Source organism: Lissotriton vulgaris, chromosome 2_1, assembly GCF_964263255.1.
Source record: "Lissotriton vulgaris chromosome 2_1, aLisVul1.2, whole genome shotgun sequence".
Classification (NCBI taxonomy): domain Eukaryota; kingdom Metazoa; phylum Chordata; class Amphibia; order Caudata; family Salamandridae; genus Lissotriton; species Lissotriton vulgaris.
Genome location: NC_141687.1, coordinates 362,628,721 through 362,643,565, shown reverse-complemented (window position 1 = coordinate 362,643,565; position 14,845 = coordinate 362,628,721). Strand labels below are relative to the sequence as shown.

The window sequence follows — 14,845 nt, the reverse complement described above, 5'->3', positions numbered from 1 at the left end:
ATTTCTCGAGCGCTCAATTTGTTGAGTGAGGTTCTTAACAGCCTGCTGAAGTTCAGTACATAACATATGGTTCTGGGATGGGAATTGCAGAATAGGGAAGGGAAACTGATCTTTAGGCTCCCAAGCGTGTGATGTACCAACTTACACCTGCAAATTGCTTGACTGCAATATCAGTTAGCAACTCATCATTGCTTAGCATACAGAATGAACATACCTAGGTTACCGGAAGTTGATCCCTTTAATGCACAGCTTTAGTGTATGCTATTGTACATGGTTAAAAATGATGGTAAGGTTAGAGCTAAAGTCTGGGAGAAGATATAGTAAAGAATAGGAAACACGAATTCTTCATTGGGGCAAAAAACAGAGGACACAAGTCAAGGAAAAAAAATAGACGTTTGCTTGCAAAACACGCTTCACACACTGGAGTATGAATTGGGAACAGCTAGGGCAAGACAGTAAATTCAGCATGAGCTTGTCACTCAAACTTTGCACTTTACTTTGCTTCAAACAATGAAATACATATGACGATACATTCTGGACACCAATTTGTCTAAAAAGGATGCCAAGCCTGAGGAATGCATGTTTTGGGTTACTAAATGGCACAAAATGACTAACAAGCTCCTGTCTCTTGAGTTGAATGTGCCCATTGTCCCTCATGTCTCTCGTTCCTCTTATGCCACCACTGTGAAAAGTCACATATACTCGATACGAGACTACCAATTTGTAACTTTTCGTCCTCAATCCAACATATATTTAATGCCATATTGTTGCTGCGTTGCTCCAAATGGCTTCCAGGGAGTCGGCTGGCTGTGGAGAAGTGCTCGATTGCAGTTTCTGCACAATTCGTGTGCTACGAGGCTCAGGATAAGGGAACTGGAAGGAGCCCTGCACTACCATGAAATCCCTACTGAAAATTAGTCCCAGGTCCGTGACTCTGTGTTCCCAGGAATGAAGTCAGCTGGAGAAAGGAGACAGAGTCCATAACAGAATCTCTACAAGGAAGGAGATGCCAGTGCTTTCTTTTCTTCCATCCTTGCGCACCCCTCACGGTCCACCGCTGTAGGAATAATCTGCCTTGTTGTGCATCACCAGCTTGTTGTCTACAAAGTAGAAACTGTCCGACTGTGTTTCATAAGGGTGAACGATCATCTCTCGAACTGCAAGCAAAAAGAACAGAAATTGAATAATCGTCTACTAACCATCAAAGACTTAAGGTACATATTCGAAAGGCAATCAGTGAAAGGGACAGCAGAAAAGATGCTTGAGACATGTTTTAGAGCACCAATGACAATACACCCAGAGAGGCACATGGGAAGGCTGCCTCACTGATAAAGATCAAGGCACTTTGCTTTCAGTTACTAAGGGGATGGGGACAATAAGATACTACTTGTTCAATTGCTAATCTGTGTAGGTATATGTACATACTACATTTACTACTAGAATATTTATACTTGCAAGTCCATAGTATATACTGTTAGTCTACACCATTTGAACATGTGAAGCAGTAAGCGTGACTACGAAAAGTTAGGACTGCCTTGGACTGGTGGGAGCAAAGGGTAAAGTGCAGGTAAGGTGACTTAGGTGAAGGAAAGGAAGAGCAAAAAAAGGTGAGACAAATAAGTAATATAATAATTATGTGGAGGGAGGCCAGGAATCCATTAGACGCAAAGGTCTATACATTAGAAGAAGCATGAAGGAGGGTTCCCAGTAAATCCGTAGGTTAAGCAGTCAGACAATTTTAATGCAGTGTCTTAGAACATCAGAAAACAAGCATTATTATTATTATTATAGGCTTTTATAGCGCGCTCTGTTACTAAAAAAATAGTATCCTGGTGCGAAAGGGGTGAGAGGCAAGACAGAAGCATTGACAATGCAATAGGTCTTGCCTTCGCAAAAGTTAGAGCTATTGGCATTGCAAATGACAAACTTTTTATTTATGTGCTGGTTTTGAAAACAGATAAATAAATGGCATTGTCATTTACAGTGCCAATAGCTAATCTCTCGCAAGTGCGAGACGTATTGCATTTGCAATGCAATAGGTCTCGTATTTACACAAGTTTGAGCTATTGACATTGCAAATAACAATGCGTTTTATTGGTTTTAAAAAATAAAACATAAATACAAGGTCTCACACTGCTCTCTCACACACTGCTGTCTCTCTTACACACACTGCTGTCTCACACACACTGCTGTCACACACACACACACACACACACTGCTGTCACACACACACACACACTGCTGTCTATCTCACACCATGCTCCCCCTAGAACACACACACTGCTGTCTCTCACACTGCTGTCTCTCCCACACATGCTGCTGTCTCTCTCACACACTGCTGTTTCTCACACACTGCTGTCTTTCTTACACACAATGCTGTCTCACACTGATGTCTCTCATACACACTGCGGTCTCATACACACTGCAGGCGTGGGATGTGATTTCAAGCTCAAATCTGGAGGGTAGGCGCTGCAGCGTTTCATGGGTATTTTTTTTTACATACTCCCCAGGGCATTAGTGGTAGCTTCAGAAGCTTTTGTTTTGGGAGAGGGATGTTGGGGTCAGATCTCAGCCCAAAGCCCCTGACCTTGTGCCCTCATGCCTCGTAAACGCAATTGGCTTATGATTTGGTCCCTTCATAGACACATCCCCTATAAGATCCTCCCCCCATTGTGAAATGTAACTGCAAGTTGGCATGCCGGGCAGTAACTTTGTGGCAGTCAATAGATCACTGCAAAAATGCAGCGTACAATTAATTCATTTTCTAGTCCGCTGCAGGTAGAAAGCGGATCATGCAAAAACTGAGATTTTGCACCTGATTCACATTTGTATACTACGGCTAAGAAAAAGAAAATAATTGCCCAATCTAAGACACACACACACACATCGAGACACACACACACACACACACAGAGCCACACACACACACACACACACATCGAGAGACACACACACACACACACACACACACACAGAGCCACACACACACAGAGAGCCATACACACACACACAGAGAGCCATACACACACACACACACACACAGAGAGCCACACACACACACAGAGACACACACACACACAGAGCCACACACACACAGAGCCACGCACACACAGAGCCACGCACACACAGAGCCACGCACACACAGAGCCACGCACACACAGAGCCACGCACACACAGAGCCACGCACACACAGAGCCACGCACACACAGAGCCACGCACACACAGAGCCACGCACACACAGAGCCACACACACACAGAGCCACACGCACACACAGAGCCATACGCACACACAGAGCCATACGCACACACGCACACACAGAGCCACACGCACACAGAGCCACACGCACACAGAGCCACACACACACAGAGCCACACACACACACACAGAGCCACACACACACACACACAGAGCCACACACACACACACACAGAGCCACACACAGAGCCACACACAGAGAGCCAAACACACACACAGAGAGCCAAACACACACACAGAGCCACACACACACACACACACAGAGAGCCACACACGCACACAGAGAGCCACACACGCACACAGAGAGCCACACACGCATACAGAGAGCCACACACGCATACAGAGCCACACACACACACACACAGAGCCCCACACACAGAGAGCCACACACACACACACACACAGAGAGCCACAAACACATACACAGAGAGCCACACACGCACACAGAGAGCCACACACGCACACAGAGCCACACGCACACAGAGCCACACACACACAGAGCCACACGCACACACACACAGAGCCACACACACACAGAGCCACACACACACAGCGCCACACACACACAGCGCCACACGCACACACACACAGAGCCACACGCACACACACACAGCGCCACACGCACACACACACAGAGAGCCACACGCACACAGAGAGCCACACGCACACAGAGAGCCACACGCACACAGAGAGCCACACGCACACAGAGAGCCACACGCACACAGAGAGCCACACGCACACAGAGAGCCACACGCACACAGAGAGCCACACGCACACAGAGAGCCACACGCACACAGAGAGAGCCACACACACACACACAGAGCCACACACACAGAGCCACACACACACACACACACACACACACACAGAGCCACACACACACACACAGAGCCACACACACAGAGAGCCACACACACACACTGGGAGCCACACACACACACAGAGAGCCACACACACACACACAGAGAGCGCCACACACACACACACACAGAGAGCCACAGAAACACACACACAGAGAGCCACAGAAACACACACACAGAGAGCCACACACACACACACACAGAGAGCCACACACACACACACACACAGAGAGCCACACACACACACACACACACACACAGAGAGCCACACACACACACACACACACAGAGAGCCACACACACACACACACACACAGAGCCACACACACACACACACACACAGAGAGCCACACACACACACACACAGAGAGCCACACACACACACACACACACACAGAGCCACACACACACACACACACACACACAGAGAGCCACACACACACACACACACAGAGAGCCACACACACACACACACAGAGCCACACACACACACACACACACAGAGAGCCACACACACACACACAGAGCCACACACCCACACAGAGAGCCACACACACCCACACACCCACACAGAGAGCCACACACACACACACACCCACACAGAGAGCCACACACACACACCCACACAGAGAGCCACACACACACCCACACAGAGAGCCACACACACACCCACACAGAGAGCCACACACACACACCCACACAGAGAGCCACACACACACCCACACAGAGAGCCACACACACACCCACACAGAGAGCCACACACACATACCCACACAGAGAGCCACACACACAGAGCGCCACACACACAGAGCGCCACACACACACACAGAGCGCCACACACACACACAGAGCGCCACACACACACACAGAGCGCCACACACACACACAGAGCGCCACACACACACACAGAGCGCCACACACACACACACAGAGCGCCACACACACAGAGAGCCACACACACAGAGAGCCACACACACAGAGAGCCACACACACACAGAGCCACACACACACAGAGCCACACACACACAGAGCCAGACACACACAGAGCCAGACACACACAGAGCCAGACACACACAGAGCCACACACACACACAGAGCCACACACACACAGAGCCACACACAGAGACACACGCACACAGCGCCACACACGCACACAGCGCCACACACGCACACAGCGCCACACACGCACACAGAGCCACACACGCACACAGAGCCACACACGCACACAGAGCCACACACGCACACAGAGCCACACACGCAAACAGAGCCACACACACATAGAGCCACACACACACAGAGCCAGACACACACAGAGCCACACACACACACAGAGCCACACACACACACAGAGCCACACACACACACAGAGCCACACACAGAGACACACGCACACAGCGCCACACACGCACACAGCGCCACACACGCACACAGCGCCACACACGCACACAGCGCCACACACGCACACAGAGCCACACACGCACACAGAGCCACACACGCACACAGAGCCACACACGCACACAGAGCCACACACGCAAACAGAGCCACGCACGCAAACAGAGCCACGCACGCAAACAGAGCCACGCACGCAAACAGAGCCACGCACGCAAACAGAGCCACGCACGCAAACAGAGCCGCACGCAAACAGAGCCGCACGCAAACAGAGCCGCACGCACACAGCCACACACACACACACACACACACACAGAGAGAGACACACACACACAGAGAGCCACACACACAGAGAGCCACACACACAGAGAGCCACACACACAGAGAGCCACACACACAGAGAGCCACACACACACACACACAGAGAGCCACACACACAGAGAGCCACACACACAGAGAGCCACACACACAGAGAGCCACACACACAGAGAGCCACACACACAGAGAGCCACACACACAGAGAGCCACACACACAGAGAGCCACACACACAGAGAGCCACACACACAGAGAGCCACACACACAGAGAGCCACACACACACACACACAGAGCCACACACACACACACACACACAGAGCCACACACACACACACACACAGCGCCACACGCACACACAGCGCCACACGCACACACAGAGCCACACGCACACACAGAGCCACACGCACACACAGAGCCACACGCACACACAGAGCCACACGCACACACAGAGCCACACGCACACACAGAGCCACACGCACACACAGAGCCACACGCACACACAGAGCCACACACACACACACAGCGCCACACACACACACACACAGCGCCACACACACACAGCGCCACACACACAGCGCCACACACACACAGCGCCACACACACAGCGCCACACACACACAGCGCCACACACACACAGCGCCACACACACACAGCGCCACACACACACAGCGCCACACACACACAGCGCCACACACACACACAGCGCCACACACACACACAGCGCCACACACACACACAGCGCCACACACACAGCGCCACACACACAGCGCCACACAGACACAGCCACATACACACACACACAGCCACACAGAGAGAGAGCCACACAGAGAGATAGCCACACACAGAGAGAGAGCCACACAGAGAGTGAGAGAGCCACACAGAGAGAGAGACACACACAGAGAGAGAGCCACACAGAGAGAGAGACACACACAGAGAGAGAGCCACAGAGAGAGAGAGAGAGCCACACACACACACAGAGCCACACACACAGAGAGCCACACACACAGAGAGCCACACACACAGAGAGCCACACATACACACAGAGAGCCACACACAGAGAGCCACACACACACACACACACACACACACAGAGCCACACACACACAGACAGAGAGCCACACACACACACAGACAGAGAGCCACACACAGAGCCACACACATAGAGAGACACACACACACAGCACCACACACACAAACAGCGTTACACAGAGAGCCACACACAGAGAGCCACACAGAGAGCCACACACAGAGCCACACACACACACACACAGAGCCACACACACACACACCCACACACAGAGAGCCACACACCCACACACAGAGAGCCACACACACACACAGAGAGCCACACACACACAGAGAGCCACACACACACACACAGAGCCACACACACACACACACACACGCACACAGAGCCACACGCGCACACAGAGCCACACGCGCACACAGAGCCACACGCGCACACAGAGCCACACGCGCACACAGAGCCACACGCGCACACAGAGCCACACGCGCACACAGAGCCACACGCACACAGAGCCACACGCACACAGAGCCACACGCACACAGAGCCACACGCACACAGAGCCACACGCACACAGAGCCACACGCACACAGAGCCACACGCACACAGAGCCACACGCACACAGAGCCACACGCACACAGAGCCACACGCACACAGAGCCACACGCACACAGAGCCACACGCACACAGAGCCACACGCACACAGAGCCACACGCACACAGAGCCACACGCAAACAGAGCCACACGCAAACAGAGCCACACGCACACAGAGAGCCACACGCACACAGAGAGCCACACGCACGCAGAGAGCCACACGCACGCAGAGAGCCACACGCACGCAGAGAGCCACACGCACGCAGAGAGCCTTACGCACGCACACAGAGCCACACGTACGCAGAGAGCCACACGTACGCAGAGAGCCACACGTACGCAGAGAGCCACACGTACGCAGAGAGCCACACGTACGCAGAGAGCCACACGTACGCAGAGAGCCACACGTACGCAGAGCCACACGTACGCAGAGAGCCACACGCACGCAGAGAGCCACACGCACGCAGAGAGCCACACGCACGCAGAGAGCCACACGCACGCAGAGAGCCACACGCACGCAGAGAGCCACACGCACGCAGAGAGCCACACACACAGAGCCACACACACAGAGCCACACACACACACAGAGCCACACACACAGAGAGAGCCACACACACAGAGAGAGCCACACACAGAGAGATGGTAGAAAGAAGTGAGCAACCCAGTAAACCTTTGGGGGCTTGGGTACAAAATACGATAGGATGGGTAAAGTTGCCTCCAAAGGAGTTTGTTCTACTAACTCAGTTAATTGACTTATATAACTGAATTTAGGGAAGATAACTAAATTACCCTGGGTAAAATTAATCAGGCAAGTTTAAAAAGACATTCAACAACTACATTGGACAAAACAATACTCAACATCAGACAGAAACAAAATAGACATGTGTATAGGCAAAAAGTGAATTTTATCAAAATTGAGTAATCAAGGGAAGAATACAAAACATCAGAATTTAGCAAAACAGGAATACAGGACAGATGTATTGGGATAAATCAAAGCAATCTCTGTAAAGCCTGTAGATAACCTATCCAAAAAATAAAGATTATGAGAAAATCTTCTTTGGATGAGGCTCAGGTCGACGTTTCGGTCTTTATGGATCAATCAGCAAGACCATCATCAGGACAATAAGCAATTAATATTTGTAAATCCCTTAAAACACTGTATTTGAGGCAGATGATTGAGGTGCCGAATGCGAGGCAAATCTTTAGATTCGCACGCAGATTAAGCTTGTCGATGTTTAACTTAGAGGTAGCAGCAAATAAAGTGTAGTCAGACCCAAAATGGAATGAAGATTAACCGGGTCACACGATCTGCAAGTACGTTTTGGAAGACGTGGAAGACGAGCAAAACAATCTTCCGAAGTCTCGATTTTTTTCAGGTCGCCAAAGTTATACAATCTGTAGCGTTAGTCAGAAGTCAGAGTATAGACGGTAACACGAGCTATTGGTCTCGGAGCAATAGCTCGTGTTACCGTCTATACTCTGACTTCTGACTAACGCTACAGATTGTATAACTTTGGCGACCTGAAAAAAATCGAGACTTCGGAAGATTGTTTTGCTCGTCTTCCACGTCTTCCAAAACGTACTTGCAGATCGTGTGACCCGGTTAATCTTCATTCCATTTTGGGTCTGACTACACTTTATTTGCTGCTACCTCTAAGTTAAACATCGACAAGCTTAATCTGCGTGCGAATCTAAAGATTTGCCTCGCATTCGGCACCTCAATCATCTGCCTCAAATACAGTGTTTTAAGGGATTTACAAATATTAATTGCTTATTGTCCTGATGATGGTCTTGCTGATTGATCCATAAAGACCGAAACGTCGACCTGAGCCTCATCCAAAGAAGATTTTCTCATAATCTTTATTTTTTGGATAGGTTATCTACAGGCTTTACAGAGATTGCTTTGATTTATCCCAATACATCTGTCCTGTATTCCTGTTTTGCTAAATTCTGATGTTTTGTATTCTTCCCTTGATTACTCAATTTTGATAAAATTCACTTTTTGCCTATACACATGTCTATTTTGTTTCTGTCTGATGTTGAGTATTGTTTTGTCCAATGTAGTTGTTGAATGTCTTTTTAAACTTGCCTGATTAATTTTACCCAGGGTAATTTAGTTATCTTCCCTAAATTCAGTTATATAAGTCAATTAACTGAGTTAGTAGAACAAACTCCTTTGGAGGCAACTTTACCCATCCTATCCTACACACAGAGAGAGCCACACACACACAGAGAGAGAGCCACACACACACAGAGAGAGAGCCACACACACAGAGAGAGAGAGCCACACACACACACACAGAGAGAGCCACACACACAGAGAGAGAGAGCCACACACACACACAGAGAGAGCCACACACACACACAGAGAGCCACACACACACACAGAGAGCCACACACACACACAGAGAGCCACACACACACACACACAGAGCCACACACACACACAGAGAGCCACACACACACACAGAGAGCCACACACACACACACACAGAGCCACACACACACACACAGAGCCACACACACACAGAGAGCCACACACACACACAGAGAGCCACACACACAGCGCCACACACACACACACAGCACCACACACACACACACAGCGCAACACACACACACAGCGCCACACACACACAGAGCCACGCACACACAGAGCCACGCACACACAGAGCCACGCACACACAGAGCCACACACAGAGAGCCACACACACACACACAGAGCCACACACACACACACAGAGCCACACACACACACACAGAGCCACACACACACACACAGAGCCACACACACACACAGAGCCACACACACACACACAGAGCCACACACACACACACAGAGCCACACACACACACACAGAGCCACACACACACACACAGAGCCACACACACACACAGAGCCACACACACACACAGAGCCACACACACAGAGAGAGCCACACACACAGAGAGAGCCACACACACAGAGAGAGCCACACACACAGAGAGAGCCACACACAGAGAGAGCCACACACACAGAGAGAGCCAAACACACAGAGAGAGCCAAACACACAGAGAGAGCCAAACACACAGAGAGCCAAACACACAGAGAGCCAAACACACAGAGAGAGCCAAACATACAGAGGGAGCCAAACATACAGAGAGCCAAACACACAGAGAGAGCCAAACACACACACACACACATAGCCAGACACACACACATACAGACACACACATACATACACACACATACTGTTAGACGGGGACCTGGAGGGTCGGCCGAGGACAAGGGGAGAGGCCTCCGGTGAGGGCCGTCTCCAGCGATCGTACAGACAAGTAACTCCCCCCCCACAGACGGACACCAAACAAGGATGAGGTCAACACTCTTTATATATGATTCTTGAAGCAAGGATATCAGCGATACAGTGAGATCGGGACACGAGGGTCCTCTCAATTCTAGTCTCTGGAAGGGAAAGGGTAGCGGGACAGTCTTGGTACCGGTCTGGTACTGAGGTGGTAAGGTGGATAGCTCACAATCCTCGAGCTCGGAGTTCTGGAAGGTCGGGCCGCGGCAGCGCCAGCAGGCTCGGGTGATAAGTCTCACTTGAGAAGGGCCGCGGCAGCGCCAGCCGGCAAAGACGATGGTTCACACAAGGATGGGCCGCGGCAGCGCCAGCAGGTCCCGACGAAGATGTAGGTTGCAGAGGGCCGCGGCAGCGCCAGCAGGCAGGACGATGGTTCACGAGGATGGGCCGCGGCAGCGCCAGCAGGTCCCAACGAAGATGTAGGTTGCAGAGGGCCGCGGCAGCGCCAGCAGGCAGGACGATGATTCACAAGGCAGGGCTGCGGCAGCGCCAGCAGTCCGTCAAGGATAAGTTCTTCTAGGTGTCTCTCGACTCCAGGATACAACTGCCTTCCTGCTCTGGAGCTGCCCCAGTTATAGGTCTGGCCTCCTTTGATGTCCGGACCCTCGCTCTTGGAGGTCGGGAGGTCCGGGATGAGGGAGTCCAGACACCCAGCAGGGGGGTGGAGCCAGCGCCCGGGGAGGCTGGGGGCGATCGGCACCTGGCGGGGGAGAGCCATCGACACTCCTCTCTCCCATTGACCTGCCAAGTGGTCCGTTCACCTCCTGGGTGGATGGTGGTGCCTCGATGTCGGGGCCTGGCCAGGCCCAGGGTTGGGGTCGAGCTGAGGCCACACGGCCTCGTGGTGCAGTGTCCAAGATGGCGGCTGGGCCGGGGCAATGCTGCTGATGGTGGCCCGGGCCGGCCGATGTCGTGGTGTTCGGGGGCAGGCGTCCCGTTGGGGACGGGTTGCTTCTGTGGGTTGCCGGGGTGGTTCTTCTGGTGACACCGGGGGAGCCGGTGTTCGGGTCTTATTATGCGGGGAGGGAGCGGCCCCATCACGAGGCCTGTCCAACATGCGTCCCCCCCAGCTGAAGGCGGGGAGAGTCACCCATCTCTTTGGGTACTCTCCTCGCCGAGGCGGAAAAAGCATGACAGGCCGTCCGCGTTGGCGTGGTCTTGGCCAGGGCGATGCTGCACAGTGAAGTCCATCCCCTGCAGGGAGATGGACCATCGCAACAGTTTTGGATTCTCCCCCCGCATCTGCATCAGCCATTGCAGGGGTCTATGATCTGTTTGTACCCTGAAATGGGTACCGAAGAGGTAGGGCCGGAGTTTCTTGAGGGCCCATACTACTGCGAAGGCCTCCCGCTCGATGGTGCTCCAGCGCTGCTGTCGGGCCAGCAGGCGTCGGCTGATGAAGGCCACTGGTTGATCGACTCCCTCGGCGTTGAGTTGAGAGAGTACTGCCCCAATGCCATGATCTGAGGCGTCCGTCTGGACGATGAATTCCCGGCTGTAGTCGGGGGCCTGGAGCACGGGGGCGGTGCACATGGCGGCCTTCAACTTCTCGAAGGCCGCTTGACAGTCCGGAGTCCAGTTGACGGTTTTGGGGTTTTTCTTGGAGGTGAGTTCTGTGAGGGGCCCCACAATGCTGCCATAGTCCTTCACAAACCGCCGGTAGTATCCGGTGAGCCTCAGGAAGGCTCGGACCTCTGTTTGGGTGACAGGTGGCTGCCGGGACTGGATGGCAGCAATCTTGAGCTGAAGGGGGGCCACCAGACCGCTCCCCACTTGGTGTCCGAGGTAGGTCACGGACCCCTGGCCAATCTGGCATTTGCTGGCCTTGATGGTGAGGCCGGCCTGCTGGAGGGCGCGCAGGACTTCTCGGAGGTGGTGAAGGTGGTCGGCCCAGTGACGACTGTACACAGCGATATCGTCCAGGTAGGCAGCACTGAATTCTTCGAGGCCCGCCAATACCTGGTTCACGAGTCGTTGGAAAGTAGCTGGAGCGTTTTTCATGCCGAATGGCATCACTTTGAAATGGTAGTGGCCATCCGGGGTAGAGAAGGCGGATCGTTCTTGGGCTCTGGGGGTGAGGCCGATCTGCCAGTAGCCTGCTGTCAGATCGAAGATGCTCAGGTAGCGGGCAGCCCCCATACGGTCAACCAGTTCATCTGCCCTGGGGATGGGGTGAGTGTCGGTTCGGGTGACAGCGTTCAGGCCCCGATAGTCTACACAGAATCGGAGCTCGGGGGTGGCGCCCGGGGCGGCAGCTTTGGGGACCAGTACGACTGGGCTGGCCCAGGGGCTGTCGGATGGCTCGATCACTCCTAGTGCGAGCATTTTAGAGACTTTGTCCTGGACGCAGGTGCGCACCCGATCCGGCACTCGGTACGCCCTGTGTCGAATAGGGGGACTATCCCCAGTGTCCACGTCGTGGAGGCACCAGGGGGTGACCCCCGGGGTGAGGGAGAACAGGTTCGCAAATTGCAGCAGGAGAGCCCGACAGTCTTGGCGTTGTTCCGGGGACAAGGCATCGGAGAGTCGGACCCCTTCCACTGAGCCATCTTTTTCACGGGTCCTCAGTAGGTCAGGGAGGGGCTCGGAGTCTTCTTCCGTCCCACTATCTGTTGCCATCAGTAGGCTGAGCTCCGAGCGTACGAAGTGGGGTTTGAGTCTGTTGGCGTGGAGGACCCGGAGGGGATTCCGGGGGGACTCCATGTCTATTAGGTAGGTGACAGGGCCCTTGCGCTCAATCACCTTGAAGAGTCCTGTCCACTTGTCCTGCAAGGCACAAGGTTCGACTGGAGACATCACCCATACTTGCTGACCGGGCTCAAACTCAATGGAGGAGGCATGTTGATCGTACCATTTCTTCATATCCTCCTGACTGGCCTCAAGATTGGCTTTGGCGAGTTCCCTGAATCGCCGGGTCTGGTTGCGGAGGGTCAGGAGGTACTTATACACGTCCGGAGGGGTCTTCTGGGGGGGCCATCTCCCATCCTTCCTTGACCAGGCTGAGGGGCCCCCGGAAAGGGTGTCCGTACAGGAGCTCGAAGGGGCTAAAACCGAGGGATTTCTGGGGAACCTCTCAGTAGGCGAAGAGGAGGCACGGGAGCAGCACGTCCCATTGGCGACGTAGGGGTTCTTCCAGGCCCATGATTATTCCCTTGAGAGTGCGGTTAAACCGCTCGACCAGTCCGTTTCCTTGCGGGTGATAGGGGGTCGTGAACCGGTAGGTAACCCCGCACTGCTGCCAGAGAGATTTCATGTACTTGGAGATAAAGTTTGTGCCCCTGTCGCTGACGACTTCCCGGGGGAAGCCCACTCGAGAGAAGATCCCCATTAAGGCTCGGCCTACCACGGGTGCTGTTACGGTCCGAAGAGGAATGGCCTTGGGATAGCGGGTGGCGTGGTCCACCAGGACCAGGATGAACCGGTGCCCCTGTGCTGTTCGGGGGTCCAGGGGCCCCACAATGTCTATTCCCACCCGTTCGAACGGGGTGGTGACGACGGGAAATGGTTGCAAGGGTGCTTTGATTTTTCGGCCGCTCTTCCTGCTGGCCTGGCAGGTGGGGCAGGCCCGGCAGTGGTTGGAGACATCATTTCGCATTTTGGGCCAGTAAAAGTGTGTTACCAGGCGGTTGTATGTTTTGTCTTGTCCCAGGTGTCCAGCAAGGGGGACATCGTGCTCTAAGTTCAACAGGAAATCCCTGAAGCGGAGGGGTACCACCAGCACCCGGCTGGCCCCCAACTCAGCAATTGTTTGCTCGCTGTAGAGTAAGTCATTGTCCCAATAGATCCAGTGTGCCCCTGCGGTGTCTCCGGCGCTCTGGGCGAGGGCTTGCTGTCGGAGTCCCTCGAGGGAGGGACAGGTCTTCTGTTCTTGCCGGAATTGTTCCTGGGTGGGTCCACCCTCTTGACGCCACTGGGCCAGTTCTGGAAGGTCCTGGAGCTGAGCGGGCCCTTCTTGGTTTTGCTCTGGGGGATTAGTACTGAGGGCGTCTCTCTCCGGGACGATCGGGGGAGGAGGTGCTGGCCATTCGGGTTCTTCGGGACTGAGGATGGCGCGGGCGGCCATGG

General features: G+C 53.4%; 1 protein-coding gene across 1 annotated transcript in view; it reads right to left on the bottom strand.

The window, feature by feature from the left end:
• Positions 1-219: 219 nt before the first annotated feature.
• Positions 220-14,845, bottom strand: part of UNC119 (unc-119 lipid binding chaperone) — a 406,449-nt gene continuing 391,823 nt past the window's right edge. The window contains exon 5 of the mRNA XM_086955162.1: positions 220-1,157. Within this exon, the coding sequence (XP_086811288.1) occupies positions 1,045-1,157 (113 nt within the window). The 3' untranslated portion in view covers positions 220-1,044. The remainder of the gene's footprint in view (positions 1,158-14,845) is intronic.